Consider the following 19299-nt stretch of genomic DNA (forward strand, 5'->3'; position numbering starts at 1 on the left):
TTTATTTCCAAATGTAGCACTTTAAAGCTTTAATTCTCAGGCTATTTTAATAGACAGAAACAAAGAAACTATACTTACAATAAATAAATTTTTAGTTGGTCCATCATGCTGGGAAATATTCCTAATCATTTTCATCAGCAATGGATCCTTGAACTTCAGAGCCCTCTTCATGAGCATCTTCAGCCCATTTCCTACAAAAAAACAGAAGCCTCCTCTAATAGAATTAAGGTTCATTTAAGTTTAATGATTTTTTGTTGTTGTTTATAGTTCTCAAAAAAAACCCCAATTTACACATGGTAAAATGCATGAATCTTAAGTGTATAATAAATTAATTTTGATAAATTTATGCCCCTCGGTAATTCATACCCGTATCAAGATATAGAATATTTCCATTCACTCTAGAAAGTGCCCCTTCTTAGTCAATTCTCTTCCTCAAATGTGATTGCTTCTCTTCTCCTTTTCCTCTTCCTCCTCCTGTTTTCCTTCTCCTTCTTCTTTTTAAACATAGATTAATCTTACCTGTTCTAGAATTTCACATAAATGGTATTACATAGTATGTGCTGTTTTGTGTGTGGAATAGGCACCACAAATTTTAAAAATGTAAATACTTTTTGACCCAGAAAATTGTACTTCTAGGAATGTATTCTAAAAATATAAAAATGGAAATTTGAAAAGTTTCAGAGAAAGGAACATTACTACAGCATGGTTTGTTTGTTACAGAAAAGAAGTGGCAACAAATATCCAAAATATCTGATTAAATTCTAGAAAATCCCTTAATGGATTATTTTGCAGCTATTAGCAATTATGTTTTATAAAAGTATTTAATCACATGGAATGAGATTCAAGATATTACTAACTTAAAAAAAAGTCACCATATATAGATAGAAAAAACCCATTTTAGTTTAAAAATATACAGAAGCATTGCACCAAAATTTTACCTATCATTATCTCTGGATAGCGAGAGTAAAGATTTTAATTTTTTCCTATTTGCTCATTTGTCATTTTGTTTCTTTAAAACAAACATGTATACTTTTCAAATAAGAAAGAAACTATTTAGCAGACTCCAAAATATCATAATGCATGACAAGCTATTTTACTAAGTTATTATGGAAACAAATACCTAATATATATTTTTCTATTGAATTAATTATCTTACACTGTAACACACTGTTTTGCAAATAAAAAGTTTTGTTTAATCTAAAATGTTTTTAAAATTCAAATTTCAATTAAGGATAACAACCTGGTTTATAAAATGTTACTAAAGGGTGTTTCTACACATGATATAACAGTATTTATTCTGAATCTATACGACCTTCAAAGATGAGAGCTATAAATTTTTAAAACAATTTAAAAATAGGATTTACATAGCTAGTATAATTCTTAATTCCTAATTATTTCTTTTCCATTATTTGCCAGTTGACATGATAGAGGTTATCAGTGAAGCTCAAAGGTACTAACCTTCACAGATAAGCTGTACATTCCTTTTGTTAGCAGCAAGATTAATGCAGAAAGAAATGAGTTCCAAGTCAATTCGTTCATCTGAACATTCAAACAGCATCTTCATTAACTAGCAAAAAGCACAGGGAATATTTTATTCAAAAAAACAAAAACACCAGAAGTATTTTATTACAATGTATTATCTTAGATCCTATGTTGGGAATAATATAATACAATTATATTTCTACTCATAGAAGTGGTAGGCTGTCACTACTGACTAATTGAATGAATTAATGGTTAATGAACTACAAGGTGTTCAGCATTAAATATAAACTACCGAGTACAGTGGAGAATACAAGAGGAATATTAGATATAGCCTTTGCATTTAAGGAATTTAAAATACTGTGTAGAAGTAGAGCATTCTCAGCAAAGAAAATAGCTTGTGCATGGTTATAAGGTAAGGAAGAACAAAAGAAGGCAAACATGGTTGCAGTGAGTCAAACAGTGTTCAGAGATAAAGGTAAAAGCCAGATCATGCAGGGTTTTGAAGTACATGTTAAAGATGTGGGGCTTCATTTTAAGGATAATGGGAAGCCATTAAAGGCTTCTAAATAAGTAAAATGTCAGGATAAGATTTGTGTTTCAAAATGATCTGGCCAGTGTGGAAAATAGACTGAAATAGAATAAGAAAATGTGGGAAGACCATCTAAGAAACTAGAGGAAAATTCCAGGTAAGATGATGACTACTTGTGCTAGGTGGGGCTGTGGGGATAGAGATAAAAGGTTGGATTAGAGATGTATTTAGGAACAAGAATCAAAATGGGATTTAATAAGTGACTAGATGTTGGGGTTAAGAGAGAGGAAGGGTCAAAAATGACTCCCAGGTTTCTGTACTGAGCAACAACATGGATAGTGGAGCTAACATTTTCCAAACAAGAGAAACAAGAGTAGAACTTTAAAGGGAAGATAGTAATATTGGTTTTAAATATGTTGAGCTTAATAAGCTGCTTATGTGATAGTCTGGTGCAGATACTCAGTAAAAGTTATAAATGCAACCCTGAGTTTAGAAGAAATGTTTGCACTGGAGATTTAGGAATTGTCGTATGTGGTTGATGGACTGAAGCTGTAGGCTGGATCCAATCATTTGGGCATGGGTAGAAAATGAGAAAAGAACTCTATTAATGATAAGAGGAAGAGAAGGTAGGTCTGAAAAGCAGCAAACAGAAAAGTAGAAATCTAGGAAAAGGTAGGCTACCTAAGCCATCTATCAGTAACCTAGATTTGTCACGATGAGAGACAGTTGCTATATTAAAGGAGAAATGAACAAACTTTATGCTATAGGTTTGAGAAGCTAGTCTTCTATTGTTGGTAAATCAGCAGATTAACTTAGTGTACATTATGCAAAGATATTTTTCTCGGGCGCCTGGGTGGCTCAGTCGTTAAGCATCTGCCTTCGGCTCAGGTCATGATCCTGGGGTCCTGGGATCGAGCCCCGCATCGGGCTCCCTGCTCAGCGTGAAGCCTACTTCTCCCTCACCCACTCCCCCTGCTTGTGTTCCCTCTCTTGCTGTGTCTCTCTCTATCAAGTAAATAAATAAAATCTTTAAAAAAAAAAAAAAAAGATATTTTTCTCTAAGTCAAATTGCTAAGACATAGGGAAGTCAATCCTACAATTTATTACCTTAGAATTTCTTATGTCATGTCTCAGAGCAATACCTTTTTAGATCAACATGCCTTTGTGAATCCAGCACAGTGCCTTATATATAGTAAGTGAATAATAACTATTTGTTGTCTGGTTAGACCCTATTCTGTTAAATTTTGTTTTATTTATTCTCTATGTTAGTTTCAGGTAACTTTTAAGTTTCAAAAAGGATATGTGGTTAACATACAAAAATCAATTGCATTTCTGTGTGCTAGCAATGAACAACTAGAAATCAAAATTAAAAACACAGATCCGGAGCGCCTGGGTGGCGCAGTCCATTAAGTGTCTGACTTGGTCTCAGCTCAGGCCTTGATCTCAGGGTCGTGATATTGAGCATCATGCTGAGTCTGCTTGAGTTTCTCTCCTCTCCTGCCTCCCCCGTAACTCTCTCTCTTTCTCTAATAAATAAATCAATCTTTAAAAAAAATAAAGAATAAGATAAAAACACAGATCCACTTAACAAATGCTCCAAAAAATTATACCTACGTAGGTATAATCCTAACAAAACTATACTTTTGGGGCGCCTGGGTGGCTCAGTCATTAAGCGTCTACCTTCAGCTCAGGTCATGATCCCGGGGTCCTGGGATCGAGCCCCACACCGGGCTCCCTGCTCAGCAGGGAGCCTGTTTCTCCCTCTCCCACTCCCCCTGCTTGTGTTCCCTCTCTCGCTGTGTCTCTCTCTGTCAAATAAATAAATAAAATCTTTCAAAAAACCCAACTATACTTTTATATATATACTATATGCTGAAAACCACAAAACACTATAGCAGGTGAATAGTTAGCAATGTATCACGCCTTTTTCCAGAGGGCAGCTCTTTAACCACAAATGTTGCTACTAATGCAATTTTTATATAAAGAATCATTAACACTAATAATATTACAGAATAAATTCTATGGCAAAACTAAAATAATCTTAATCTATTGGATATACATTTACCAGATTTTGCTACCTATCTATATATTAACTAACAATTAAAAGTAAATTATAAATTAATAAAAATGTAGATGGCAATCCTCCAATTAATATAATTAGTATGTTTTTCATACTCGAATTAAAAACTTCCTATAGGGGCGCCTGGGTGGCTCAGTTGGTTAAGCGACTGCCTTTGGCTCAGGTCATGATCCTGGAGTCCTGGGATCGAGTCCCGCATCGGGCTCTCTGCTCGGCGGGGAGTCTGCTTCTCCCTCTGACCCTCCTCCCTCTCATGCTCTCTGTCTCTCATTCTCTCTCTCTCAAATAAATAAATAAAATCTTTAAAAAAAAAAAAAAACTTCCTATAGATTTTTCCAAACTTTTATTTAGGCAAGAAATTTCTTTACAATAACAGAAATCTGTTACAAGCAAAATATGTTGCTATTTACTTGAAATTAACCTTTAGTATGAAAATAGCCCTTACAAATGGGATTAGAGGTGATCTGTTTAGAAGCTGAGGGGTTTTGTTTTTTGTTTTGTTTTTGGTAATTTTCATGTTAAATCCGTGAAGTAATCAGAAACTAGATTTTTAAAAAATAATGCACAGTTTTGAAATCTTATCCAACTATCCCCCACCCCCGCCAAACCAAGAGAAATCAGAACTAAATGTGAATGAAATGTATCATGATATAGAATTAGTTTTTCATAATAGGAAAGAGAAACACTTCAATTTTAATTAAAGCATTCACATTTTAAAATAATAGTTTTGTTCAAACTCCATGTGCAACATTATGTCTCTAATTTGATTGCTACCCATGGCACTTCAAAAGCTAAGTGTAATTGCTGACAACTAGGAAATATTAAAACTAGATTTGTTCTGTTTTAACTATGTCCATTGTCATCTTTTACTAATTTAACAGGAAAGCACTAAAAGGGCTTCAGCCTGTGCAATGAAGAGGCAATAGCGTTCAATCAGACAAGTCCCATATTGAGTATCAGATACCAAAGACCCATGACTGAAATCACTGTGTCTAGACTCTCTGGCACCTGACTTCACTTATTTACCAGTGACCAGAGGCCAACCCCCACAGCTCTCTGTATTCACATACACCTCTACTGCCCCCATCCCCCCACCCAAACATCTTTGAATGATTATGGCAGAACTTTGCATGCCTCAGGAATCCTTCTGACTGGCTACTCCCTAACTCTGCTGTTTGAAGTGATGCTCTGGTTTCTGAACTTCAGCAGATAATGGCAGGCAGGAGCAAAGGGGGCTGTCAGAAAGGACGTTTACCAGCATTCAGCTAAAAAGAAGCATGTAGATCAAAGAAGGGCCAAATAGGACAACTGTGGTGGAAAACATGTGGATCACTATGAAGATTCTTACACACTGTTCTATGGTAAAATATTAAATAACACCATGACATCATTACCTAAACATGTACTTTGATTGGCTATTCTAACACCAATAAATATTTTTATATGCATCTGGATGGCATTTACACGTATTTAAACAAAACATGCATCTTAGAAGTCTAAATAACAATGAACTGTTAATGTGTACTTTTAACTATTATTACAATATGACTATTAACTCCTGGTTATCCCTAAGTTTGCTTACCTGAAACAATTCACCCACTGAGACCATTAAGATCACATATAAAGTCAGACTTGCCCTGGACCCCAAATTTTACAGAATGGTAACATAATAGGGGAAAAATTAGAATATACTGGATAATTAGAGGCACTACAGTACAAAAGAAGAAAAGCAATATAAAATTGGGAGAGATTATGAAACATATTGAACATGCAATCACCTACTTTGAGTGTTAAATAATTTACAAAAAATTCTAATTATAGATCTATCTTATAACATACATGTAAGAAAGGCAGTATTTAAACTGGACTATGAATAGATCCAAAATAATGTGAACGATCTAATATTTTACTAATAGTACCTTACTTTTGTAGAGTGTTGTATGGTTTATAAAGCTCCTTTACATAAATATCTAATGTAATTAAAGAATATGACCATACTCCACATATTTTTGAAATGAATATGGATGACTACTGAACCACTGCTTTCACACTTTCAAAGTTATTTTAGGCTTTTCATTTGAAAATCATTTGCAATACCTGACAGTCTTTACTAAACAAAAATTAATGTGCATAATTTCAAAGTTAACCAAGTAATACATTAACTCTAAGATCCAAACCTCAGATACAGCTTTATTTAATAAGTAGGTTAATCAGTTGCTGTCACAAATAGTTTATTTACTTATTTTTTTAAAGATCTTTTATTTTGGGGCATCTGGGTGGCTCAGTCAGTTCAGCATCTGCCTTTGGCTCAGGTCATGGCCCCAGGGTCCTAGGATCGAGCCCCATGTTGGGCTCCCAGCTCAGCGGGGAGCCTGTTTCTCCCTTTCACTCTGCTTGTGCTCTCTTTCTCTCAAATAAATAAATACTTAAAAAAAAGATAAAAAAAGATCTTTTATTTTTATTTATTTATTTTTTTTAAATATTTTTATTTATTTATTTGAGAGAGAGAGAATGAGAGAGAGGGGGGAGGGTCGGAGGGAGAAACAGACTCCCTGCCGAGCAGGGAGCCCGATGCGGGACTCGATCCAGGGACTCCAGGATCATGACCTGAGCCAAAGGCAGCCACCCAACCAACTGAGCCACCCAGGCGCCCCAAGATCTTTTATTTTTATTTTTTAACGATTCATTCATTTATTTTAGATAGAGAGACCAAGAGAGAAAGAGAGAGCATAAGCAGGGGGAGGGGCACAGAGAGAGAATCCTCAAGCAGACTCAACGCTGAGTAGGAATCTGAGGCGGGGCTCAATCCCAGGACCCTGAGATCATGGCCTGAGCTGAAACCAAGAGTCAGATGCTCAACCAACCGATCCACCCAGGAGTCCTGAGACTTCATTTTTAAGTAATCTCCACACCCAATGTGGGGCTTGAATTCACAACCCTGAGATCAAGAGTCACACACCCTATTGACTGAGCCACCCAGGTGTCTCAACAAATAGTTTAAAGCTTTACTAGTTTTAAAGTCATTAATTTGAGTAGCCACTATCTCTGAAAGGAGTATCTTTTTAACTTGGGAAGGAAGCTTGGAAACTGCAATTTAATCCCAGATTTCCTTTCCATGATTCTGTGACTCTATAATGAATTTGGCACTGGGTGGCAATCAAGCCATGTCAGGTTTTCCCTAAATATGTCAAAACTGAGCCCTATGAAGTACAAGTTACAGGATGGATAGCACTTTAGGACCAAATGTATTCAAGAGTATCATTTCATTTCTCAAAATATGGCCTCATACTAAAATGCTTCAGGATATTTATGATGTAATTTGGTAACATCACCTCACTATTCCTATAAGAGTTGAATTTTTATAAAAAAATAATAAAGGATGTTGACTACTAAATAAGTTTTGGAAGATTTTGTTCATGAAATATAGTTCATTAATGTTCTGAAACCTCCCACTGCAGAAATGTTTTATGTTAGAAAATCATGCCAAAAAAACATGCACGAATATTGTTCTTGAAAAGGTATGGGAGAATTTTCTACAAAGTTTTCAATTGCAATAATAATGTAGCAGAAATAATCTAAACAGGCTCTTATTTCCACTTCTTTATTTAAAATAAAGTTTTATGTCTCATGTTTGAAATTATACATTTAAAAAGAGGATAATCCCAAATTGAAGATTCAACAAAATAAGTTTTCTGTCCCTTTTTATTTTATATTTATTTCTTTTTTATTTAGTGTTATTTTCTTTAAAATCTAATCTGGATAAAAACAGTCAATCTAAACAAGAATATTATTCTTTTTTGGCTGCTTTCCAATTCATATCTTGTAGTCAATGAAGTTCTGACACTAAATGGGATTGGAAAAGGAACACCCTTTGAAACTGCAAAGCAGAAACCCTTGGAACATATGGAGTGAGACTGTAGTAAATCACCTGTAATCTCCCTTTGACACGGCTACTCTTTTATTGAAAACTTGTTTGACAAAGAGTTTGATTACACTTCGCATTGGCTACAGTCTGACATGTGTTATCTCTATAAGAAGCCTTGCCTTGTTAGATAAGATATGCTGTATATTCTTTGAAGAATATCTATTTCCTATAAACATAATTAGTTCATCCTCTTGATATAAAAAGCTAAGAAATTACCCTTGAGAGTTTATCAGTTTTTTAATTGCATGTGGATAAAGTATAAAATTCTAGAATAGTAAATTCAATCTTAGAACCATTTCACTAATTTGGAATGAATAAAAGATGGGCAATTGTAATAAAAAGAGAAATTATGGTCTATTTTTTACTACATATTATCTTTCAAGTAATATACACTTAATAACTCATATAAGGCTAACGAGGAATTGCTTAGTAGGAGTCTTAAGAGGAATTACTTTAGTAAGTGTAACTTACTATTTATATTCCTCTAAAGTGTTTTCTTTTAATTTTATTTTATTATGTTGATCACCATACATTACATCATTAGTTTTTGATGTAGTGTTCCATGATTCATTGTTTGCATATAACACCCAGTGCTCCATTCAATACGTGCCCTCTTTAATACCCATCACCAGGCTAACCCCTCCCCCCACCCCCTTCTCCTCTAGAACCCTCAGTTTGTTTCTCATAGTTCGTCTCCCGCTCTGATATCCCCCCTTCATTTTTCCCTTCCTACAATCTTCTTTGTTTTAACATATAATGTATTATTTGTTTCAGAGGTACAGGTCTGTGATTCAACACTCTTCCACAATTCACAGCGCCCACCATAGCACATACCCTCCCCAATGTCTATCACCCAGCCACCCCATCCCTCCCACCCCCCACCACCCCAGCAACCCTCAGTTTGTTTCCTGAGATTAAGAATTCCTCATATCAGTGAGGTCATATGATACATGTTTTTCTCTGATTGACTTATTTCGCTTAGCATAATACCCTCTAGTTCCATCCACATCGTTGCAAATGGCAAGATTTCATTTTTTTTGATGGCTGCATAATATTCCATTGTATATATATACCACATCTTCTTTATCCATTCATCTGTCGATGGACATCTTGGCTCTTTCCATAGTTTGGCTATTGTGGACATTGCTGCTATAAGCATTGGGGTGCACGTATCCCTTCAGATCACTACATTTGTATCTTTGGGGTAAATATGCAGTAGTGCAATTGCTGGGTCATAGGGTAACTCTATTTTCAACTTTTTGAGGAATCTCCATATTGTTTTCCAGAGTGGCTGCACCAGCTTGCATTCCCACCAACCGTGTAGGAGGGTTCCCCTTTCTCCACATCCCCACCAACATCTGTCGTTTCCCGACTTGTTAATTTTAGCCATTCTGACTGGTGTGAGGTGGTATCTCATTGAGGTTTTGATTTAGATTTCCCTGATGCCCAGTGATGTTGAGCACTTTTTCATGTGTCTGTTGGCCATCTGGATGTCTTCTTTGGAAAAATGTCTGTTCATGTCTTCTGCCCATTTCTTGATTGGATTCTTTGTTCTTTGGGTGTTGAGTTTCATAAGTTCTTTATAGATTTTGGATACTAGCCCTTTATCTGATATGTCATTTGCAAATATCTTCTCCCACTCTGTCCGTTGTCTTTGGTTTTGTTGACTGCTTCCTTTGCTGTGCAAAAGCTTTTTATCTTGATGAAGTCCCAACTGTTCATTTTTGCCCTTGCTTCCCTTGCCTTTGGCGATGTTTCTAGGAAGAAGTTGCTGCGGCTGAGGTCGAAGAGGTTGCTGCCTGTGTTCTCCTTTAGGATTGTGATGGACTCCTGTCTCACATTGAGGTCTTTCAACCATTTGGAGTCTATTTTTGTGTGTGGTGTAAGGAAATGGTCCTTTCAGTTTCATTCTTCTGCATGTAGCTGTCCAATTTCCCAACACCATTTGTTGAAGAGACTTTTTTCCACTGGACATTCTTTCCTGCTTTGTCAAAGATTAGTTGACCATAGAGTTGAAGGTCCATTTCTGGGCTCTTTATTCTGTTCCATTGATCTATGTGTCTGTTTTTGTGCCGGTACTATACTGTCTTGATGATGACAGCTTTGTAATAGAGCTTGAAGTCCGGAATTGTGATGCCACCAGCTTTGCTTTTCTTTTTCAACATTCCTCTGGCTATTCGGGGTCTTTTCTGCTTCCATACAAATTTTAGGATTATTTGTTCCATTTCTTTGAAAAAAGTTGATGGTATTTTGATAGGGATTGCATTAAATGTGTAGATTGCTCTGGGTAGCATTGACATCTTCACAATATTTGTTCTTCCAATCCATGAGCATGGAACGTTTTTCCATTTCTTTGTGTCTTCCCTCAACTTCTTTCATGAGTACAGATTCTTTGCCTCTTTGGTTAGATTTATCTCTACGTATCTTATGGTTTTGGGTGCAATTGTAAATGGGATTGACTCCTTAATTTCTCTTTCTTCTGTCTTGTTGTTGGTGTATAGAAATGCCACTGATTTCTGTACATTGATTTTATATCCTGCCACTTCACTGAATCCCTGTATGAGTTCTAGCAGTTTTGGGGTGGAATCTTTTGGGTTTTCCACATAAAGTATTATATCATCTGCAAAGAGTGAGAGTTTGACTTCTTCTTTGCCGATTTGGATGCCTTTGATTTCTTTTTGTTGTCTGATTGCTGTGGCTAGGACTTCTAGTACTATGTTGAATAGCAGTGGTGATAGTGGACATCCCTGCCATGTTCCCGACCTTAGGGGGAAAGCTCTCAGTTTTTCCCCATTGAGAATGATATTCGCTGTGGGTTTTTCATAGATGGCTTTTATGATATTGAGGTATGTACCCTCTAACCCTATACTCTGAAGAGTTTTGATCAAGAAAGGATGCTGTACTTTGTCAAATGCTTTTTCTGCATCTATTGAGAGGATCATATGGTTCTTGTTATTTCTTTTATTAATGTATTGTATCACATTGATTGATTTGCAGATGTTGAACCAACCTTGCATATGCCTCTAAAGTGTTTTCTTAACGTGGTATTTTTATTGTTTACTCTATATCCTGCAATTTTGCTTTTTCTATTTTAGAAAACCATTTTATAAAAAATAATGTAATATTAAAAACCAGCCCAACCAGGATTCCAATCAGATACTCAAATTAGTGTAGCTCAGTTTAATAAAGATTGATGGCACAATAGTGAATCCATGAATGTAAATTCCCTAAGAATAAAATTTGTTTAATATGTATAGAATCTCTACCCTTACAACATAATGCATATAAAAAAATTACTAAACTCCTTCAAGACAAAGAGACCTAACATATGAAATATATCAAGCAACTGAGTCATAGCAAAATCTTTCTTAAGAACAGTACTATGAAGATAAAAGAATTTTGATAATGCATTTTCCCATCTGAGAACACAAAGCATTTAAAATCATTGAGCATAAATATAACAAAGGGCAAAGTTAGGAAATATTTGTAATATCAGAAAGAATTAAAATAGTTATGTTTCATATTTAGATCTCATTTATTTTATTTATTTATTTTTTAAAGATTTTATTTATTTATTTGACAGAGAGAGAGACAGCGAGAGAGGGAACACAAGCAGGGGGAGTGGGAAAGGGAGAAGCAGGCTTCTGGCCTAGCAGGGAGCCTGATGCAGGGCTCGATCCCAGGACCCTGAGATGATGACCTGAGCCAAAGACAGTTGCTTAACCAACTGAGCCACCCAGGCGCCCCTAGATCTCATTTATTAATCCTAAAAATATTAATATGCTAATGGAAAAATTGGTAAAGGACATGAATAATTTATAAATAATGTGGATAATAAACATACAAAAAAAGTTCAACCTCATCAATATTCATGGAAATGCAAATAAAAAAAGACACTCCATTTTTAGAGAAATGATATTAGTCCGTATTGCTAAAAGTGAAATGTTAGGAAACTGCCCACGTGTCCATCAACAGATGAATGGATAAAGAAGATATGGTGTGTAGGTGTGTGTAGGGTGTATGTGTGTGTGTGTGAGTGTGTGTGTGTGTGTGTGTGTGTGTGTGTGTGTGTGTGATGGAATATTACTCAGTCATCAAAAAGAATGAAATCTTGCCATTTGCAATGACATGGATAGAGCTTGAGAGTATAATGCTAAATGAAATAATTCAGTAAGAGAAAGACAAATGATTTCACTCATATGTGGAATTTAAGAAACAAAACAAATGAGCAAAGAAAAAAAGAGAAACTGATGGTTACCAGAGGGCAGGTGGGTGGGGGGATGGGTGAAATAGGTGAGAGGGATTAAGGAGTGCACTTGTGGTGATAAGCACTGGGTGATGCATGGAATTGTTGAATTACTATTGTACATCTGATATAACATTTTATATTAACTATACTGGAATTAAAATGAAATAAAGGAAAAAAGTGAAATGCTAGTTGGAAATACAAACATGCCTTCTTAGAAGGTAATATGTCAAGTACAAAAGTGTTCATACCTTTTGACTTCGTAATTCTACTTTTAGGAATTTAAAGAAAAAATCAGAGATGTGGATAAACATTTACATACTATGATATTTATTCCACATTATTTCATTTGTTTATATATGTTTACTTACATCTATTTTTATGTGATAAACTGAAAAAAACTAAACATACAATTTAACAATTTTTAAATTATGATACATTTATGTAATAGAATATTATACAACTATTAGAAATAATTTTTGAAGACTGTTCAATGAAATGGGAGAATACATTATGATCTATTAAGTAAATAAGGTACTATATAATTACATATGACATTTAATCTCAATATATTGTTTTTTTAACTATGCAGAAGGAAATGTACCAAAATATTAAATGGTTATCTCTGGGTCTGGGATAACAGAAAGTTATTTTCATTGTTTATACTGCTCTGTACTTTCCAATTTTCTATCACAAATTCAAATTATTTTTAAGAGGGAATTTTTTAAGGAAAAATGTATCTGGCAAATCAAGAGAACAAAGTGAAAAATACCTATTTTTTTATTATTATTATGTTCAATTAGCCAACATATACCTATTTTTTTAATACTTTAAAAAAAAAACTTAAACCACTTACCTGTGGTATACAGTCAGTGTATGCAAACATTGATTTAAAGCGGTCATCCATGCTTATGTGGTAAAGGACACACATTGCTATTTGTTTGTAGTTTTCATTACCTGGGCACAAGAAATCAAGGATATGATTAAATCATAGATATAAGGAATTTTTTTGATATAACACACTCAAATTAATACATTAAAACTTTCAAACGATTGATCCTAATTTAGAAAATATTTTCAGCTCCCTATTTCAATCCCAAAGTTTGGAATATACTGTCTGTGAAATATCACTAATATCCAAGAGATAACATGTATTTTGCAAGGTATGTTTGTGAAAAAAAATTAACCACAAACCAAAGAATTTATCGTTTTCAATTGCCTACTATAAAATAGATCGGGTCACTGGCCTCCCCACCCTTACTGTTCCATCAAAATATGTGATTAGTACAGTTCTTGACAGTGATGATATATGCAAAATAGTAAGTGGAAAAGTGTATTTAATGCCTATGAATCAGAAACTGGAAAAATAATCTAAATGATTTAAAAAGAAGTACAACAGTATTTGTAACGTTAAAAAACACATGACTATAAAACATTAAGGGCTGTCTGGAACTTCAGAGGTCAGGTGATCCTAGCCTTATACACCTTGAAACTGAGAAAAGAGAAGCAAATGATATATTACAGACTGAAAAATAAAATGGGACTCATATATCATGCAATCCTTCCACTTAGATAGGTCTTATTGTAAGGACCTATTTATGATCTCCAAGTCAGTGACAGAACTAGAATTAGATAAGTTGTTTAACTAAAAAGTTTTACTCAAAATAATATCCTGAGAAATCTTTGAAGATATCTGGAGTTTAAAAAAATCAAGCAGGTAAGTGAATTTAATTGATAAATAGTGTATGAAGATTTTATATATGTTCTAACATGGAGGATAAATTTAGTACCTTTATCCTTGTGTCTACCATACCATAAAATTACTAAAATACTTAAGTGTTTTTTAAAATTGTTTTAGATTCTGATTGAATTTTTTCATATATTAGGCATATCTTTTAAGATTGTTAGAAATTCTTAGAGGATATAAACTTTGGTATTCTCACAAGGCTTAGTAGAGCACATGGAAGTTTCCCAATAAATATCTGCTGAATGATTCTATTTTTAGTATTTAAACAGCGTAATGACTGTAGTTAACAATCCTGTATTGTATATTTGAAAGTTACTAAGAGAGTAAACCTTAAAAATTCTCACCACACACACACACACAGTAACAGTGTGAGGTGATGGATGTGCTAACTAACCTTATTGTGGTAATTATTTTGCAATATATATATATATATATATATATATATATATATATATATATATATCAAATCATTACATCTTATACCTTAAAGTTACATAAAGTTTTGTCAATTAGATCTGAATAAAGCTGGAAAAAAGAGCAGTGTTACACAAAAAAATTAGAGGCTAAAACAGAAGAAATAAGTACATTTATTCGAAGACAGACATTACTAAATTCTAAAAACTCCAGATTTGAGAAAAGTATTTTAAGGAGTTATGGGAGGTTCTTTACAAGTAAGTAAAAAAATATACTGACCCTTTATCTCTAGCTCTTTGTTTTCCTGGACCTTATATGTTAGATAAAAAATATATCATGTGGTAAAGAAGAACAAAGTGAATCTTCAAAACAATCTGTCAAGTATATATTATCATCCCTATGTTTCAGATGAGGAACCTAATGCTTAGAAAAAAACAAATATTCGCTACACAGCCTTGTAAGTGGTTGAGCAGGGATTTAAACTCTGATTCTAAAATCTTCACCAGGTTATGTTACGATGCCACTCAAATATTTTTTATATCATAAGATGAAACGGCCTTCTAAGTAAGATGTTATTATTGGGTATAAAAGACTGATCTATACTGACATATGACAGAATAAAACATATTTTTGAAATAGATTTTTTAAAAATCTGGACTTTTGCATCTTTTAAAATTGTTTGGCTAAAGCCTATTGCCTTTGGTTTTCAATATCAATATAAAAATGACTCCTTGGGATAAAACAAAAACAATAAAATCCATTCTTCATCAGATGAAAACATACTAGTAAACATTCAAATTTAACTAAAAATCTGTGAATTCACTAACTCAACCACTTGGAATACAATGCATGAAGAAGCTACATTTTATATGTGAAGTAACGGGATTACTTATTTTATCTGATATTTAATGTCTTTTTCTCTATATCATTATAATTTATAGAAAATTTGCAGAATAAAGAGTCCACATCAAATCATTTAGGTAAATTTCAGGCCTTTTCTAGTACTTGAAAAACTTCACTACACAATCTATGGAGAAGACAGACACTGAATGAAGAAGATAAGCTCTAAGGATATTGACCCTAGGCTTAGATGAAAAGGTAAGATAAAATAATATAGGAGAAAGTATACCTAATTTGAAGATGAAGCTTAGTAAATGAGAAACACAAGTTAACTGTAGGAAATATATATATATATACATATACTAAGTATTTGGGGGTAATAATTTTTTTGGAGGAAGATGTAATGCAAAAATTGTGAAATTACTCCAAAAAGAGAAAAGTAGAGATAAACTGGGTGCTCCCAACTCCAACAGTTGTTCTTGGGATCAAAGCAATCTAAAGAGAAAAGACTGATAGATATTAAAATAAAGCACATTTTTACACTGCTGAAGGCATTCACTTATACTTCTTCTAGTATAAAACGCATTTGCCGCAGGAAAATAAATCTTTGTACAACTTTTCATAAGATGTAGATTAAAAGTGAAAAATGCTAACTCTATTCTCTAAGGAGGAAGGTATCCCTTAGGATTTGGTCAGATTTTTTTCCAGGGATTGAGATACTTTTAAATCTTTTCAAGTAGGGTCCTTCAGCAAACTCTCATGTTCTGAAGGCAAGTCTCTTTCCCTGCTGTTCTAGTTTCTTTCTATATGTTGTTCAGCTGTGGGCATGTTCTAATCCTACTTAATTTTTACAAAATATTATCTTTTTAACAAAATATTATTTGAAGATATTTTCTCTATGTAGTGGGTTTACTGAAAAGTAGGATTTCATTGCATACAACTTAGTAAATGGTAAAAGAAACAAAGAGAAATCAATAACCAATAAAAAGATTCTTCAACATCAAAGTAAATCACCAAACAAATTAAAATTCAATGTGGAACTAGGAATGAAATAGGAAGCTATTCCATGCTTGAGAAGAGTCTATTGCTGGTATCAATGAAAATGAGTCTAAAAAGCAATAATCTAAGGTGGTGCATCATTCACATGAGAGAAAAGAAAGATTCACTTTTAAGAGATCTATACTCCATAAACTAGGTAACAAGATCCTTTAGAGCTAATGATAATGTATATATAATGATTATATATATATATATATATATATATATATATATATATATATATTACCTTACATACATATATATAAGATCTGTATAGATATATACAGATAGATAGATAGATAGATAGATAGATAGATAGATAGATAGATAGATATACATATCTTCCAAAGGATAACTCAAAGGATATGCAATAGAATAGGAAGTCTGGAGAAGAGTCCTTAAATTATAATTATTTCTAAAAACCAGATGAAAGAAACAGATCTCAGCAATAACTTACATTACTTGTTTTTACACAGCAACACTAAATATCTAGTTTCAAGAAGCAGAATGGTTCATTCTGCAGCCAGTCCTAAGTCTGCTCTTGGATGCTTTCTCTTTCTCTTCCCTTCATACTCATGGCCAAAGATGGAAGCTCCTTGCAGTTCTCCACACCTTCCTAATTCTTCTCTATCTGTGATCCTCTTAAAAAAAAAAAAAAATCTCTGAATATCTTCCCAGTTTCCCATAATCTTTTGTTTCCCCCATAATCTTTACCTAAAATGATTATCATGCCCTAAAGCATGCTGAAAACTAAAGGGATGAGGAAACAGAAGCTGCAGGAGACCCAGGCTGTCCTGAAAGACTGTGGACAGCCATTCTTTTTATAACCATAGTTCTTTGAGAAAAGAGGAAAGAGAAAGGACTAAGCAGAAAGCAATACTGTTCTTATTGTATGGTAAGCATACATTTTCTCATTTACTCTTCTAGCAAATGAAGAGGTAGGCATTCTCTTCGATTTGGAGATGAGGCAATGATATTCATCAAGCCATGATATTCCTTCAAAGGAAACACCGCTGTGATTCTGAGATTCAAATCTAGGTGTGAACTACAAAGCCTGCTCATGGACTTCCTATTATGTCTTCCACGAGGCAGCAGAGAGGTTGAAATCAATAATGTCAAGTAAATGTAAGTGACTATCATCATTCCTTAGTGACACAGTACAGGAAGGAGATAAAATTAGAAGGACTCTATTAGATCTGGGAGTCTTGGGGAAGAGGGGAAGGTGGCAGAAGAGAGAAGATGAAATGCTGAACAACAATCAGTTATTTATTGGAGGACCTGTGCCCAGATACAGTAGATTCTAAAGGACAAAAGAAGTTTCTGACAGGGACAAATTGCATTATCCCCCCAGCAGTTTTGGGAACTAGATCTTTAGCAGTTCTGAAATTCACTTTCAGTAAATTGGACAAGAACTGCTATCAAGTAGTGTTTGATTTTATGAGAAAAACAAGGTGCTCTTAGAAGCTTAAAAGATGTGTAGAGTGGTTAATAGGTAGTGTAGCATTGTGGTTAAGAGCTCAGGTTCTGGAGAGGCAGACCACTGGGGTTCAATTTGTGACTCTTCCACTTGCTATATAGCCTGTGTTTTTAAACTCTGTGCTTCAGTTTCTTTCTCTGTGTGTGTGTGTGGGTGTGCTTCAGTTTCTTCATCAATGAAATTGATAGAACAACTGTACCTAACTCAAAGGGTTGTTATATAAGGATTAGTTAAGAGAATTCTGGTAAAGCAATTAATACTGAGTCTGACACAGTAATAAATCTACTCAATAAATATAATTTCTTATTCTTTGAATAAGAATGTTTTTTGATTTGACCAACAGAACACTACTATCATGTGCCCCTAAAACATATGGTGGGTTTTTCTAGTCTCAAGATTAGATCGTAGTTAGAAGAAAAGCAGTTTTGAGAAGCAGCCAAGATTTTTCTAGGATGAGCTAGACAGGGTTCAGAGGTATATTCTGAGCCTGTGGCTGCCACTTGTCCTTCTATTCTACTCAGTCACTTTCTAAAAAGCTCTACTATTCCCAAAGTTTGGGCTTAGGAGAGTTACCTCATACTACAAGGCTCCACTCAGTGACCCCTATCTCATAAGAACCCTTCATCATTCTCTCATTCTTACAGGGTTATTATAAATTCCTTAATAAAAATAAAACTTGAGAAAATAACCAAAGTATAGATTTGGTACATGTTCCTCCTCTACCACTACCACAAACACACTGTGAATCTCTTTTCTTTCTTCCATGTTTCTCTATCTGTAATGGAACTTAATTTCACTCCTAGAGTAGGAAATTATAGAGGTGATCAGCTACCAAGAAGATGAAAGAACACAGAGAGAAGTCTGAAAACACTGAAGACAAACCTCACAATTAGGTACATTACTTATCTTTAAGTAGCATGTCCCATGCTTCCCCCCTTGTTTGGGCTAAGCACAACTGAACAAAAGAAACTGGAATATGACTGACATTACACCAGAGATATATTTTTTTTTTCTTAAGGAAAGTGTGAAGGGAGGTGATGACATCTGAGGGACTACAATATTGTACTCAGAGGTCAATATAACACAGGTTGTTGATATGTCTTCTAGATTTTGTCTGGGTAAAGGTTCCCTAGAATCCAATCAATTTACAAATATCTATAAAATTGACTTTCTTCTTTTTTTGTATTTATTTAGGGAATTTAAAAAGACAGAAACTGACTTTGTCCTTTTATTCAGAAAAAGATGTAAATATTCTATAAATGATCTTGTTACGCATATTACCTTGTTGATTCTAATTCACATCTTATGGTTACAAATCACGTATTTCCTTTCCCCTCTAAAGAACTGCAATATATGAATGAAGATTATAGTACAAATCATAGGTGTCTTATTCATTGAATCATTAATGAGTATATAAATGATTAGGTGCTTGATGAAAATACAGCCTATAACTTTATGGCACCTAGCAGATATCTGAGAGGTATAACAAAAGGACAAAGTATTTTAGGACAAAAGTGTCTA

The 19299-nt window shown here is 34.1% G+C and overlaps 1 protein-coding gene across 2 annotated transcripts in view; it reads right to left on the minus strand.

Moving 5' to 3' along the window:
* KIFAP3 (kinesin associated protein 3) overlaps positions 1 to 19299 on the minus strand; it is a 190424-nt gene that overhangs the window by 59729 nt on the left and 111396 nt on the right. For both annotated transcript variants that reach the window (XM_032389464.1, XM_032389465.1), the window contains exons 11-13: positions 13119 to 13219; positions 1459 to 1567; positions 79 to 191 (exon numbers count right to left, since the gene is read on the minus strand). In XM_032389464.1, the coding sequence (XP_032245355.1) occupies positions 79 to 191; positions 1459 to 1567; positions 13119 to 13219 (323 nt within the window). The remainder of the gene's footprint in view (positions 1 to 78; positions 192 to 1458; positions 1568 to 13118; positions 13220 to 19299) is intronic.

The sequence above is a fragment of the Phoca vitulina genome, unplaced genomic scaffold, assembly GCF_004348235.1.
Source record: "Phoca vitulina isolate PV1807 unplaced genomic scaffold, GSC_HSeal_1.0 scaffold54, whole genome shotgun sequence".
In the NCBI taxonomy this organism is placed as follows: domain Eukaryota; kingdom Metazoa; phylum Chordata; class Mammalia; order Carnivora; family Phocidae; genus Phoca; species Phoca vitulina.